The sequence below is a fragment of the Olea europaea genome, chromosome 6 (genome assembly GCF_002742605.1).
Source record: "Olea europaea var. sylvestris chromosome 6, O_europaea_v1, whole genome shotgun sequence".
Taxonomy (NCBI): Eukaryota; Viridiplantae; Streptophyta; class Magnoliopsida; order Lamiales; family Oleaceae; genus Olea; species Olea europaea.
In genome coordinates this window covers 18,127,698-18,142,202 of record NC_036242.1, presented here as the reverse complement: position 1 = coordinate 18,142,202, position 14,505 = coordinate 18,127,698, and the positions used below count along the sequence as shown (strand labels likewise).

The 14,505-nt window shown below is 35.1% G+C and overlaps 1 protein-coding gene across 1 annotated transcript; it reads right to left on the bottom strand.

The window, feature by feature from the left end:
- Nucleotides 1–7,300: 7,300 nt before the first annotated feature.
- LOC111396053 (28 kDa heat- and acid-stable phosphoprotein-like) lies at nucleotides 7,301–12,776 on the bottom strand. Its single transcript, XM_023022322.1, has 8 exons — nucleotides 12,659–12,776; nucleotides 9,445–9,485; nucleotides 8,497–8,574; nucleotides 8,285–8,368; nucleotides 8,167–8,201; nucleotides 7,785–7,870; nucleotides 7,629–7,694; nucleotides 7,301–7,533 (listed from the first exon to the last, which is right to left on the bottom strand). Exons 1-8 carry the CDS (start codon nucleotides 12,723–12,725, stop codon nucleotides 7,469–7,471), a joined length of 522 nt encoding a protein of 173 aa, XP_022878090.1. The 5' UTR covers nucleotides 12,726–12,776; the 3' UTR covers nucleotides 7,301–7,468.
- Between the last annotated feature and the right edge of the window lie 1,729 nt (nucleotides 12,777–14,505).

Genomic DNA, 14,505 nt, shown 5'->3' with positions numbered 1-14,505 from the left:
CTAAGTAAACAGTCCAACCAAATTAACAATTAGCAAACCACACTATAAAATATATATTCTCAACATTATTTATGTCTATCTTAGTGCACTATGGTAAAGCGATTGTACATATATTGCATTATTAAAATTATTATATATAAATATTAGTCTCTGATCATAAGTCAAATATAACGTGAAAATTTTTGATGTTAACATAATGCTATAAGTTTTGCCACATAAAAATTAGCAATTCTCTAGGCTGAAGTGAAAAGCACTTTGGTTTTAATATATAATAATGGTTTAGAAATTAATTGGATGCATTTAACCAACAATAGTGTTAAACCATATATCATCATCATCTCAACTAATTACTAAAATGTTGAGATTTAGCATCCATTTTTCCATGTGGGAGCATTAACTCCACTGGAGCTTCAAATGAGAAAGCGTTGATTGAAAATGGCGAGTTTCAAGTAATCTAAATCCAGTGGAAAGGTAAACTCAACGTCACGAAGGTGAACATAGAAGAATATAATTTTCCACCCACTATTAGAAGTGCAGCAATGCATTTAAAAATGAGGCCTAGTCTTAAAAACAACATAATCGTTATAGTCTCTCAATCGCTTCGTCTCCTGACTAGAAAGAGCAAAGAAGCTCAAGATATGTATGAATTTGGTTATTTATACCCGAACAAAAGGCTTGGATAATTGAAGGGACATGACCTCGACACGTAATTGACTATGTTTATGATGATGGACCAAGTTATCACCGACAATACAATTCTTGGACATCATGATGCGGGAATTTATCAATTGATAATGAACAATACATTGAAGGAGAAAAGGGGATCAAGAGAGTGAATTAAGGATAAGAAAATAGTTTATTAATATAATTCAATTGTGATTCAATGCATTACCCTAATTTCCTTTATATAAATATCCTATTTATACAAATTTAATAAAGATAACGTTAAATAACTACCATAATTTAGATAATTGAAATAGAAAATAACATCAAATAATTACTGATATTTACGATTTTTTGTAAAACCCAACCACCCGTGACCTCGTGCTCGAGGTCATTACAACCTTGAGTGCTCTTATTGGGCCAAAATATCATCGAGTTCATGTAGTCAGGCTCGACCTTGGGCTTGAGGTCATAATGGTCTCGGGCTCTCTCCTTGGGCCAGAATGTCCTTGAGGTCATGAGGTCAAGCTCGACCTCTGGCCTGAGGTCCTTGGACATCTCGTACTCTTCTTTACCGTTTTCCCTCTCATTCTATTAGGTCCCCAAACCTAAAAGGACTCTACCTCTGCAACTCTATTGTTACCCAACTAGATTGGTCTTACAATTATAGTAGAGCTCTGATGTTTACCTCATGCAGGACTCTTAAATAAGATAAGGCATTCAAGTGACCTAATTCTACTAGGATTGCGTTGTCTACCTCTATAATTACAAGGCCTTTGTTCATTATTCAAGTATGTTTTTATATAATTTTCAGTTTATAGCCTCACGCATAAATTTTCTCTTAGCTTAAGTATCGAAGGGACGACAAGGACACCCCTTGACACCTTTATTTCAAGTAAGGTAGATTCTGTTGATGTTCATCTTCCATCATCAAGCTCGGGATATTCTCGGTGTGAATTTTTGGTAACATCATTTGCGCCGTTTGTAGAAAATGATGCCAAAAGCCATAGTTAACACACATTCAGGACAACTTCCAATAAGCTCATTCACTTCTAATCAACCCCTACTTGGGATCATCCGGTGCAACATGAGGAATCTTTTGAAATACTAGCACCCCAACCAGAAGTAGTTACCGTAGTGGCTTTTGAAGAGCTCCGTAAACAAGTGGCTATATTGACACAATTTCTTGGTCAATAGAATCCACATCCAGTATCGACGCCAAGATGCGGTTTCATAGCCGATGTTTAGGTTTGGGCTCATCTTTCTATCCCTATACTGGTGGCATAGGAACTTTGGGCATATCTCTTATAACCTTGACCTCGATTTTGGTTACCATGGACTCAAGTGAATTGACCAGATCATTCAAGACGAAATTATGGCTGGTCTGCTTCAGAACACCCAAGGGTCAACTGATTTCATCCTTAACACTCTGTTCACTCTTGAATTTTTTTCATATATCGGATATATTTAAATATCAACGAATAAATAAATGTAAGACGAAATTATTGACACGATCAACCATCTCAATGTATAGATGGACGTCGAGAACTTGCAAGTTACACCAAACGCGATTATGTGCAAAGCTTTTCCACAAATTGCAAACACAAAGCTTTTCCACAAGTAGCAAACACATCAGGAAGATTGTCGCATCTCTTATGTAGATTTGCTAAGGGCAAAATGAACCCCTACATGATTTCATGACAAGGTTTAGTGCAGAAAAGCTCCAGACACCCGACCTCACATTATAGCCACTATCTCAACCTTCACGTATGCCATAAGATGTGAATCATTCAAAATGTCTTTGTAAAAAAGCCCACCAAAGTTCGTGATCAAGTCAACCACACAAGGTGAAAAATATATCAATATTGAGGAAACCATGTATCTAATGATGGTATGCCCGACCTCTGAGAAGCCAAAACACGAAAGGCAACATGAGTCCAACATATGGTAGGATAGTGGCTAAATAGAAGTAGGACGAACCACCACATCATTCACACATATGAACACCTCCAAGTCCAACATTTTAATGGAGAGTAAGGACCTTAAGGAACTTAAATGGCCCTTGAGGATGAGGTCCTCTACTGACACTAGAGATAAAAGCAAGTATTGTAATTTTCATCAAGAACACCTCTAAGTCCAACAATTTAATGGAGAGTAAGGACCTTGAATAACTTAAATGGCCCTCGAGGATGAGATCTTCTTCTGACACTAGAGATAAAAGCAAGTATTGTGATTTTCATCAGGACCATGGGCATACCACGAAGACATACAAAGTATTGCAGCACAAGGTATAGTCTTTGATCAAGACGAGATTCTTAAGGGATATATCAGTCAAGACAAGTGTTCAAGGAATGATCATAACAAAGGGAATACCTCGAAAGTCGAGAAGAGTAATCAACTAATAAAGGACATTATCAATTTCATTGTTTAGTTGGTCAATGTCATATATTTGAAGTACTAGAGTCTTACATGTTTCTTCTTGGACTTTTATGCTACACTTATTTTCATTATTTGTTTGGTCAAGCCTACACGTCCATATTTCATTTCTAGCTAGAGCAAGTTATGTTCAATTAAGTTGTCGCAAGATCTTATCCCAATAAAGTCAATTTTTCCATTTGTAATGTGACAAAAGTCTTACCACGTGCAAGCACCTAAAATCCTTGCCCCACACAAGTACCTAAAAGTCTTGTTTCGAGCAAGCACCTAACTTTGCTCGTGTGAAAACATAAAGCTTTACCCCGTGCAAGTATCGAAAAGCCTTATCTTCTCCCTGTGCAAGCACCTCAAGCTTTGACATCCCTCATTGCAAGCACTTAAAAGTCTTATTCTGAGCAAGCATCTCAAGCCTTACCTAGAACAAGCACCTAAAAACCTTACTTCTCTCTTTTCCCGTACAAGCACCACCTCAATCTTTGTCCCGTGAAAGCACGTAAAGTCTTGTCCCATGCAAGCACGCAAAAACTTTGCCCTGTGCAACAACCTCAAGCCTTGCCCCATGAAATTACCTCAAGTCTTGCCCCGCACAAGCACAAAAAGTCTTGCCTAGTGCAAGCACCTAAATGCCTTACCACGTGCAAGCATCTTAAGCCTTGTGCCACGCAAGCATATCAACCCTTTCTTCGTACAAGCACCTCCAAGCCTTTCCCGCTTACCTGGTACAATCACCTCAGACATATTTTTACAAATTTAGTCTTAAAAAATGTCAAGTAAGAACCGACCTTATAACACTGAAAACTATAAAGCATTGTATGTTGAATTTTGTACAAGGTTGGGGTTCAACACTCCTCCCTTTCAGTTTTATATAAGGTCAAAGTTCACACACCCTTCCTTTCAAATTTACACAAGGTCGAGGTTCAACCACCCGTCTTTCAAATTCATACAAGGTCGGATACAACACCTTACCTTTCAGATCTATACAAGGTTGAGGTTCAACTCCTTTCTTTTCATTTTTGTACAAGGTTTAACCTATCCACCTTTCAAATCTATACAATGTCAAGGTTCAATCCCATATCTTTCATTTTCATACAAAGTTGGTGTTATTCAACCCCAACCTCAAGTTCTATAACATCGAGGTGAAAATCAAGTACTTTCATTCAAACAAACACTTCTCACAAAAAATAAAGCGCTTTATTACAAAAAGGAAAATCATAAGAGGGGGCTGGAGATATGGCCTATTCTATGAGCTCAAAAAGTATCAACTTACCCTCATTCTCGACCTTGATCAATCTACACTCTCCTCGAGAATTCTGCAACTCATCCTTGAGCCTCGAGCATTCTAAGCAACATCATCGAGTCTCAAACATGGATGTATAAAGACACTGTTGTGAACATTTTTTGTACAATTTGATCACATGCTCAAGGTCATGATAACATCGAGTACTCTTCTTGGGCTAGGACATCCTCGAGTTCATGTGGTTTGGGCTCGACCTTAGGCCTGAGATCATATGGTCTCGAGCTCTCTCATAGAGCCAGAACATCCTCGGGCTCAACCTCAGACTTGAAGTCCTTGGACATCTCATGCTCCTCATTACCATTTCCCTTTTTTTTCTATCGGGTCCTCAAACCTAAAAAGACAACCTCTACAACTCTATTGTCTCCCAACTATGATTTCTCTTACAATTATAGTAGAACTCCAATGTTTACCTCATGAAGGACTCTTAAATAAGGTAAAGCATTCAAGTGATCTAACTCTACTAGCACTGCACTGCCTACCTCTATAAATACAAGGCCTTTGTCCATTATCCAAGTACATTTTCACATACTTTTTCAGTTTATAGCTTCACACATAAATTCTCTCGCTAACTTAAGTATCAAAGAGGCGATAACGACACACCTCGATACCTGTGTTTCAAATAAGGGAGATTCTATTCGTGTTCATCTTCCATCATTTAGCTCAGGATTTTCCAGGTGCAAATTTTTGGTAGCACCAATTACTATAAGCTAGATAAACTCCAAATCTACTTAATCATACTGTTTCGCCTTGAATGGACTTTTAGCTCGTTCCTTATTGCATCGCCTCTCCTCTATTGCATGGGCATTGGAACCATAAGTAGAAGATGAAGAATCACAATCAATCTTATGTTTTCCAATTTGGTCAGATCAAAGGTAAGAAGGGAGTGACTAATCTATGCCTATGAATCTCTATATATCCTTAGCATCTAATGACAACTAAACATAAACTTCTTCTTCCTTGTCACTAATTATGGATAATCTTTACATTCATCGAGCAAAATTAGTTAGGCAAGAGAATTGCCTAAAGACGTGTTAGATAGGGATTATAAGGAATTCATAGGAGGTGCTTGTGATGTTATCCGTAAGTGATGATTTCTCAAAACGCTTAAAGAAAATCCCTCCTCCATGAAATCTTTGAAGAACCAAAATGGAAAATGAATTCCCAACACTCTCGTATGTATAGGTAGCATCTAAGAGCATCTCCAATAGACTTTTTAAACATGGGATGATCTTTATTTATAGAATCATCCCTTAAAATCATGCTTTAAGAAATAGTTTAAAATAACATTTTAATTTAAAGAGTGGGACTGGCTCTCTATAATCAAATAAATTTAAAGTGTTTCAATTTTCAATATAGGAAAATAATAAAATAATTTGGAGAAAAGTTAGTTAAACTAAAAAAATAATAAATATTTTTTGGAAGTAGTAAAATTAAGTGTTAAATACAAAAAGCTTGTTGGAGTATTTCAAAATTTTAATTCTTTAAATTTATAAATATTCTCCAAGTGATAGAATATGCTCTTTAAAAATGAAGAATCTCTTGAAAATACCCTAGGGATTTTAAATAACGCAACTATTTTCCCTCCTAGATATTGACCTAGTATGAAATCTTCACATGGCAAAACATAGGCTAGTCCAATGATTGCCAATGTTCTTTCAATGTTAATTTTTATCACTTCAAAGTTTTTTTAAATGGTTATTGTAATTTTAAAGTTATTTCTTTCGTCTCTCATCCGTCAATCAATCAGATCGTTTAAAAAAAAAAAACTAATTATTCTTCTGTTAGGAATCTAAATTGGAATGCTTTTAATGGAACGAACGAAGGTGACGGATGAGAAATAACATTAAAAGTAAAATAACCTAAGAAACCAAGTTGAAATTACAATCACCATGGTGATTTTTAACCCCTCAAAATCAAATAAAAGGGTATTAACTACAAATTTCTTATAATCATGTATTGAAATAATATTTTTACAAAGATTAGAACCCGAACAAGTAATTGCAAAAGGCCCCATTTAGAATATACAAATCTTTTGGGCTGTATTTTTATTTTTTTAACTTAGATCTCTGGCTTAATCCTTGAGGTCCAACTCCGACGTTATAGGAGAACGGCACCACGAAATTAATAATTACCATTTACTCTAACTTTCGTACATTATGCCAAAGAAAAGTTGAAATGGAAATTTTTCTGTCTTTCTTTCCTCCAAATAGTGAGCAGTGATGAAAGGTGGTGATTCAACACCCTTCTAGTTACCCGGTAATGTTTGGCGTTTCCACCACTCCGTCAAGTATGCAAGACCTGAAAAATGAAGGCGGGGCTTTCTCCCCCGTTTTACCTCCGGCGTGAGAATTAGTTTTCAGACTTGGAAAGAATATATTTGAAAATCAGATGGCTAAAAACGAGAATGAGAGCTAAAAAAAATCATCCCTTACCTGCGTCTCATCCGGGGGTATTTATAGATATTAGGCACTAGGTAACCACTGGGCGGTTGTGATGCCACGTGTCCCAGGATGATATTCCCACTACACCCACGTTCTGAGTGATGAGCCCTTAACTTCCCGTCTGAAGATTGTACCTGTATCAGCGGCCATGTAACCTTGTCGATTCGTTAAAGGTTTTATGGCTAAGTGTTTGGACAAAGGATATCATTCCCGTTGAAGATTTCGCTTAGTGGTAGAATGATTTCTTGGGGTAGCGGTAGAGCGCTCCCTAGACGTAGTGGTAGAGCGCTCCCTAAATGTAGTGGTAGAACGCCCTATGAGGATCGATGGCCTTGCATTGGTGTGCTGTGATCTGCCTTGCTCGTCCTCGGGTGTGTCTCCTTCTACCAACCTATATCAAGTGAGCACTCCACAATGATACTAAATGACGAGACCTATTTTCTCAGAAAAATAATGACCCATCTATATAATATGATGATCAACCACCTCATTTTATTTATATTTATATATCTTTAATGTATAACATGGACAAACAAGCATCGACTAAGGGGTGAACATCTATTGTAACAATTGCCAATGCAGAAATATAATAATCCTTGGACTCAGACCCAACTAACTTATATTGTTTGTCTCAAACTTGCTTAACATTAATTCTTGGTGCAAGTTTGCGAGCTTCCAACTTCTTCTGCTCTCTGGCTGCAGGGACAAGAAAATGTAAATAAGATCCCACTGAATTCCAAATAAAAAACACAAAGGGCTAGCGATAAGTATTGGCCAACTCAGGCAGTTACCAGTTTTCTCTTCTTCTCGCTTTTTAGCGGCATCTGCTCTCTTTTGTCGTATAAGGGCTAAACGCTCTGAAAGGTTAAAAATCTCGATCAATCAATGGGATAAACGCATAATAAAAGATAAGAAACAAAGTCCTGGAACAGATTCAAATATCTTACCTAAATCTTTCTGTGCCTGATCCGTCTTTCCTTGTTCTTGTAGCTTCATGTACCTTTCGTGTGCTTTCTGTTTTTCAATCTCCCCTCTGCAAAAAATGACAGAACAAAGATAAGGTAGTTTCAACACGGTAGAAGTGTAGCATCCCCAAAAAAATAAAAAACATTGACATCAAGAAAATTGGATGAGACTATTTATAAGAACCAGGAAATAATATAAAGATGTGTGGGCAAGCATTCGATACTTGAATTGGACCTTTCCAGTTTTCTTCCTCTGATCTCATTATCCATGTTATATTGTGCCAAGAGAAAAGGGAAGGAAAAGATGACCATTTTTAAACCATTTCCATTCACATCCAATGCCAAGAAATAAGTATTCACAAACCTTTCACGCCTAGAAAGCTCAGTGGTTTTGTCCATCTGACAAATGCAAGGATCATTCAGTAAATGATAAACACTACAAACTACTAATAGAACAGATAAAACTTATATGAGAATATTACATTGATATCTCGCGCTTTCACGTTCTTTGGTTTGGCCAAATTTGGATTTTCAACCTGAATGATACCCTGAGTGCCTTTCTGCTTCTGTGTACAGCATTGACAAAAAAGAGTGCACATGTTTATTTGTCTAGACATTTCATTAAAGACACCTCAAAATGCACTAATCAAGAACCCTCTAAAATGAAAAATGCAATGAGCCATATTTTACTGACTTCAGTTTCAGCTCCATCCTTAGATGACTCTTCTGATTCTTCTTCAGATCTCTCCTCTTCTTCCAGCTCAGCTTCTTCCTGTTATACAACAACATAGATAAAACATAACTGAAAGGAAAGAAAATGCGATTGTACGGAAATCAGAACTATACTTGGATCATCTAAGATCCAGTAACTGATTGGGTCCACCAGCGGAGAAAGAGATAAAAAAGAAAAGAGACATTAATCAAGTAATATATTCAAATTCCATTTTCTGTTGGTTATATCAGCGGTCAATATGACCCCCAGTTCCCTCACCAATATCCATAAAACACTTGTGGATATTCACTTCTTAAGTTTCAAAAGGTGCAGAATAGCTATGGGGTCAAAGATGCCAATTTCTCATGTTTGATTAGCTTGTTAAAGGAGCTGCCAGGTTCTTCACTTTGCATCGGATTAAATCACATCCTCCACCACTTGTGCAGGCGGTTCATTTAGAAAAGAACGATCATTATCAATTTCAAAAATCTTTTCACATCATCATGTTGCACAAAATTAATGAATCACGTCACTTTCACTGTTCATAAACTTAAAAACACAAAAAATTGCGAGTCCCAATGCATTTTTGAAACATAATATAATAATATATAAATAGATACAGGATACGAAGTTTAAGGCCCAGTTTGAACCACATTTTTTATGAAAAATACATTCTTAAACAATGATTTGACATCATTTCAATCACATTTTTTAATAAAATAATATTACACACAAATTCAAAACTTTTCCTTATTTTTTAACCACACATTTCCCATCAATATACTATTTAAAAATGCTTCTTTTTTTTTTTTTTTTTTTTTTAGAAAATAATGTGGCTCAAATAAGGGCTAAATAACATCATTAGTTTCTAAAACAGTAGCACGTCTATGGAAATATCATAGGGTGTAAAGTTAAAGGAAAACAATGTACCTTCTTAAACGTACGAGGCCGTGAAGCAGAGGTACCAGCCACTGAATTATCCGAAAAAAGGGAAGTTTTGAGTCAAGGAGAAAATAAAACTAATTACTGCCAAACAAGATAGTAAAATTAAACAATCCCTCCCCTCCATCTCTCTTTCACCTGCTATAGCTGCTTCGAAGCTCATTAATTTCATATATTATTGATTTCTAAGCACATAAATTGAAATTCACATTTTTTGCTTTTTAAACACTTAAATTTATAGTCAAAGCAAGTTTTTGGGTCATTCTACTTTTGGAGCTAACACATTTCTCATGTATACAAGTAGATATCAATGGCAAATTGATTATAAATCTCCATATATCAGCAATTCAAGAAAAGAAGTATTAAATATTCAAGGATTTACTTAAGTACGAACATTTAAAGAATTCGCCTTAACAAAACATGTGAATCCAAGTATGCACGAATAGCCACTTTAATTAACAGTAGTTAATCCAAGCAAATTGTAAACATTAAAGCATCAAAATTTTGAGGTTATCTCACATCGATTGTGGAAGAGGTTGATGGTCAATTATTAAGTGCGAAGGAAAATCTCACCTCTTAAGCGAGCTTTTGAGATTGAGAAGACTCAAGATCACCCAACAAATGGTATCAGAACTATTTGTTGTGATATGTTCAAAGTTTTGATTATTGATTGTAGCCATGAAGTATGAAATTTCGTTCTTGAATCGCAATACAAGATTCTCGTTGTGGAAAGTGAAGACGGAACTATTGGTTGTGATTTGGTTGAGGTTTTGATTAGTGATGGTAGCCATGAAGTATGAAATTTCGTTCTTGAATCGCAATACAAGATTCTCGTTGTGGAAAGTGTAGATGGAACTATTGGTTGTGATTTGGTTGAGGTTTTCATTATTGATGATAGCAATGAAGTATGAAATTTCGTCTTGAATCGCAATAAAAGCTTATTGTTGTAGCAAGTGAAGCTGCGAGTTGTACTAAAGCAAATGGATTTGAATGATGCGTTGTTGGGATTTGACAAAGTGTTCACAATTTGGACGACGGAGGAGAAACAACGGAAGGATCGAAAGGCAATTTCACAAACCCATCTTCATTTCTCTAACAATATTCTTTAGGACATTTTGAAGGAAAAAAAAGGCAACTGTGTTATGGTTGAAGTTGGAGCGATTATGCATGACTAAAAGACTGACAAACAAATTGCATCTGAAACAGCAATTGTATTCTCATCGCATGGTAGAAGGTGGGTCTTTAAAAGATCATATGGCTGTGTTCAAGGAGATCGTTGCTAGTTTGGAGACTTTAGAGGTAAAATATGATGAAGAAGATTTGGCCTTAATCATTTTGTATTCAATGTCTGCTTTATTTACTTCGTTTAGATATACGATCTTATATAGTCGTGATACTCTCACCATTGAACATGTGTATGATAGTTTGTTTTCAAAAAACAAGATAAAGCATCTGGTTGGATCTGAGGCCAGAGATGGAAAAGACCTTATTGTTCATGGGGATCAGAGAAGGGATAAGTCGAGGTCAAAAATATGTAATTAGTTTTGTTATTATTCTAAGAAGAAATGACACTTAAGAGGGATTGCAACAAATTGCAGAACAAAGGTAATTCGACTGCAAATCATGTGAAGCAATCAAATACTTCAGACGAGACCAACGTAACCGGGAACTATTTAAGTAATGGAGATATTTTGACAATTTCTGACATGAAATCCAAACCCGGTGAAGAGTGGATTTCGGATACAACTTGTGCGCTTCACATGTGTCCCAATTGGGATTTGTTTGAAACATATGAAATGATGACACAATGTGTCATTGTTATAGGTCACAACGAACTTTGTTGGGTAGCTGGTATTAATAGAGTTAGATTGAAGCATGTGCATGGATTACGTAGAACACTTGATCACGTTCGATACATTTCAAACTTGGAGAAAAATCTTATTTCGTTGAGTACTATTGATTCAAAATGGTACACGTTCTCTGGAGGTGGTGGGATCTAAAGGATTCGAAAGGGTGTTCAAGTTGTATTGAAAGAGTAGAAGAGGTCCCAATTATACATCTTGTAAGGTTGGGCAAAATTTGTGAAGAAAAATCAGTAAAAATTTAGTATCATGGTGGAGATACAATTTGGTACTGTACCTTTAGGATTTGGTTCGAGGTCTATATTGAAGAATACAACTCAGTCGAGTTTGGAAGATATGGATAATTCCGTTTTGCCACCATTACATGTGGTTTCATCATATTCGGCTATTAAAGATAGACCCATTGGAGATAGGAAAGTGGATACTGACTAGATTGCACATGCTTTTAGCATTTTTAAAGGTGTTGAGACTCGGTAGGGACCTTTTATGAAAGAATTGGGAATTGATTATACTATAGGGTGCTCTTCGATACTGTTTGATATTTTCTAAATTTTTGTGATTTTGGGGAACCTAGCACTTGGGTTCATGTACCGTGTTGGATACCATAGAAGAGGAAGAGTATTTTTGTGTTGAAGAAAGTTTGGTACTTGTTAAAGAGTTCAGATTTTTCGTTGCAGTCGGATTAAATTTTTTAGCTTTATTCATTGCATTGGAATTTGTATCAAGGTGTTACCCAAATTAGGTTGGATTTTATTGAAAAAGTATTATTTCCTTTGTTCCAGGCACTCTTATTGGAAAAATATTATTTCCCTTGTTGCGTTTTTTCAAAACTATTTCCATTTTTAAAAATATTGTTAGGGTTTTGATATGCCCCCTAATTGACTATTCTTTACAAGTTGATTATTACTAAAATATAAAATAATAGTGTACGCACATTTGTTGTATTTTTTTTTTCTCCATATTAGTTAATTGAATAAAATACTATGTTTCTGTTGTTTTCTCCAATTAATTTTTGTTGTTCGTTTGCGATCATATACTTCATATCCATTTTATTTCCCAACACAAAAATCGACAATATAAAATCCCTCACTTTCTACAAAGATCCCAATCCAACCACAAACACATACTAATCCAATTTCATCTCAAAACAAACAAGAGAATGTCAAAAATATAAAAACAGCTATACAAATATATGCACGGATACATGCCAACTATTATCGACAAAAACCGAGAAGGATGGGAACACCAAAACATACTTATCTGTTCAGGAGTCNATATGCACGGATACATGCCAACTATTATCGACAAAAACCGAGAAGGATGGGAACACCAAAACATACTTATCTGTTCAGGAGTCGAAAACTGGCGACGGCCAGTGGGCTTGCCCTTGAACTTTCCTCTTCCCATTTCAGTGCGTGTGTGAGCAAATTGTTCAGAAAGAAGCAGGTTCTAATAAATTATTTGGAATAGGATTCTGCTTTTTCTTTGATAGGTGAAACTCCAATTTGAGCGAATCTTTTTACTAGTGTTAGAATGACAATGAAATAAATGAATAAAAAAGGAATCCACTTTTTTAGAGTAATATTAGCCCAATCAATTAAGCTCATATTCATTACAGATTCTTTAAAATATATTTCTAGTTACACATTTTTCCAATAAAATTCATAGTTTTTCCTACTTTTTTATAATACATTTTCAAAAAAGAATAATATTATTTAACACAATTGATTTTTAACATCAGTCTAGATCATAAAATTAGTATTATTAATTTAAAGATTCAATTATGTACAAAGAATTATGAGCCATTATATAGGATATATGATATGATGCTATAATATGAGGATTTATGATATGATGGCAACTAGAACAACGTTCGACATCACTTATATTACATAGCATAATTCTTTTCAAAATATTACTTTTCGTAAGATATATTCTCAAAGATTTACATCCAGGAGGCTCTAAGCTTCTTTTAAGTATGTGATATTTAGAATATTAAATTAATTAATTGACAATTAGACTGCTAAACATCAATGGAATTGAATAGCGCTATTAAAATTTTTAAGAGTGCTAGACAAGAAATACATCGGTGTGACGTTCTATATGAACATGTATATTGTGCATTCAAGCCACAACAATGTTGACCCTGAACCACTCAAATTATGCTATATCAGACAACAAGCAAGCCAAGCATCGAAAATAATCTTTTTTTAATGAATTTCATATTTCTTTCAAATATATGCACAGGATTATTTTTCTTTCAAATATATGCACATGATTATTGTCTATGTTATAGACTGCTAAGCATCGATGAGACTGAATAGTATTATTCAACATTTTAAGAGTGTTGGACAAAAATTACATAGGTGTAAAAATCTATATGAACATTTAGTGTGTGCATTTGAATCACAACAACGTCGATCCTAAACCACTCCAATTATGTCATGTCGGACAACAAGCAAGTCTAGAGCCAAAAATAATCCCTTCTTCATGAATTTCATATTGCCTTTTGATTTATTCACAGGATTATTGTCTATGTTATTTCATTTTTACTTTTGAATGAAGTGATCTAGAAAATTGAAAACCCTATTATGGCTTATTTTTTTAATTGATTATTCTTTTGTAATAAAGAATCGCCGGATTTCATTTAGAACTGGGGGAGTTTTCATTTCTATCTAGCCCCAAAATGCTTTCCGTTAAGGTTCTTTTGCACAAAAGTTGGCTAATGATTTCTTGTAAAAACAGTAGCTAGGTCTGTTCATAGGAGATAGTATAGAAGATATACATGTGTTATATTATTTTTTTCAAGTCACCAAAGACTGGTAATTGCCAAGTATTTGTTCGTCACTTGTGGATGGTACAAGTTACAAACTCATGATTATTGATGACAAATTAAAGAAATTGACATGTCAAGTAGTGATTAGTAATAATATTCATCTTGGGCAAACGAGCATAATAATTGTCATTGAACATCGACTCGTGCTTAACTTCTAATCATCAACAAATAATTTGCGATATAACTGATTTCATTTAGAGATAATTTCATTTAGAGAGAATATTTCACTATTGGCCCAAGGTAGAAACTACAAAATAGTTTCCTCCAAAATTAATTCAATTGTCCCGTGAAGAGACATTTTCCATTGATCAATAGTCCTTTAGTATAATATAAAATCTTTATCTTATTTTT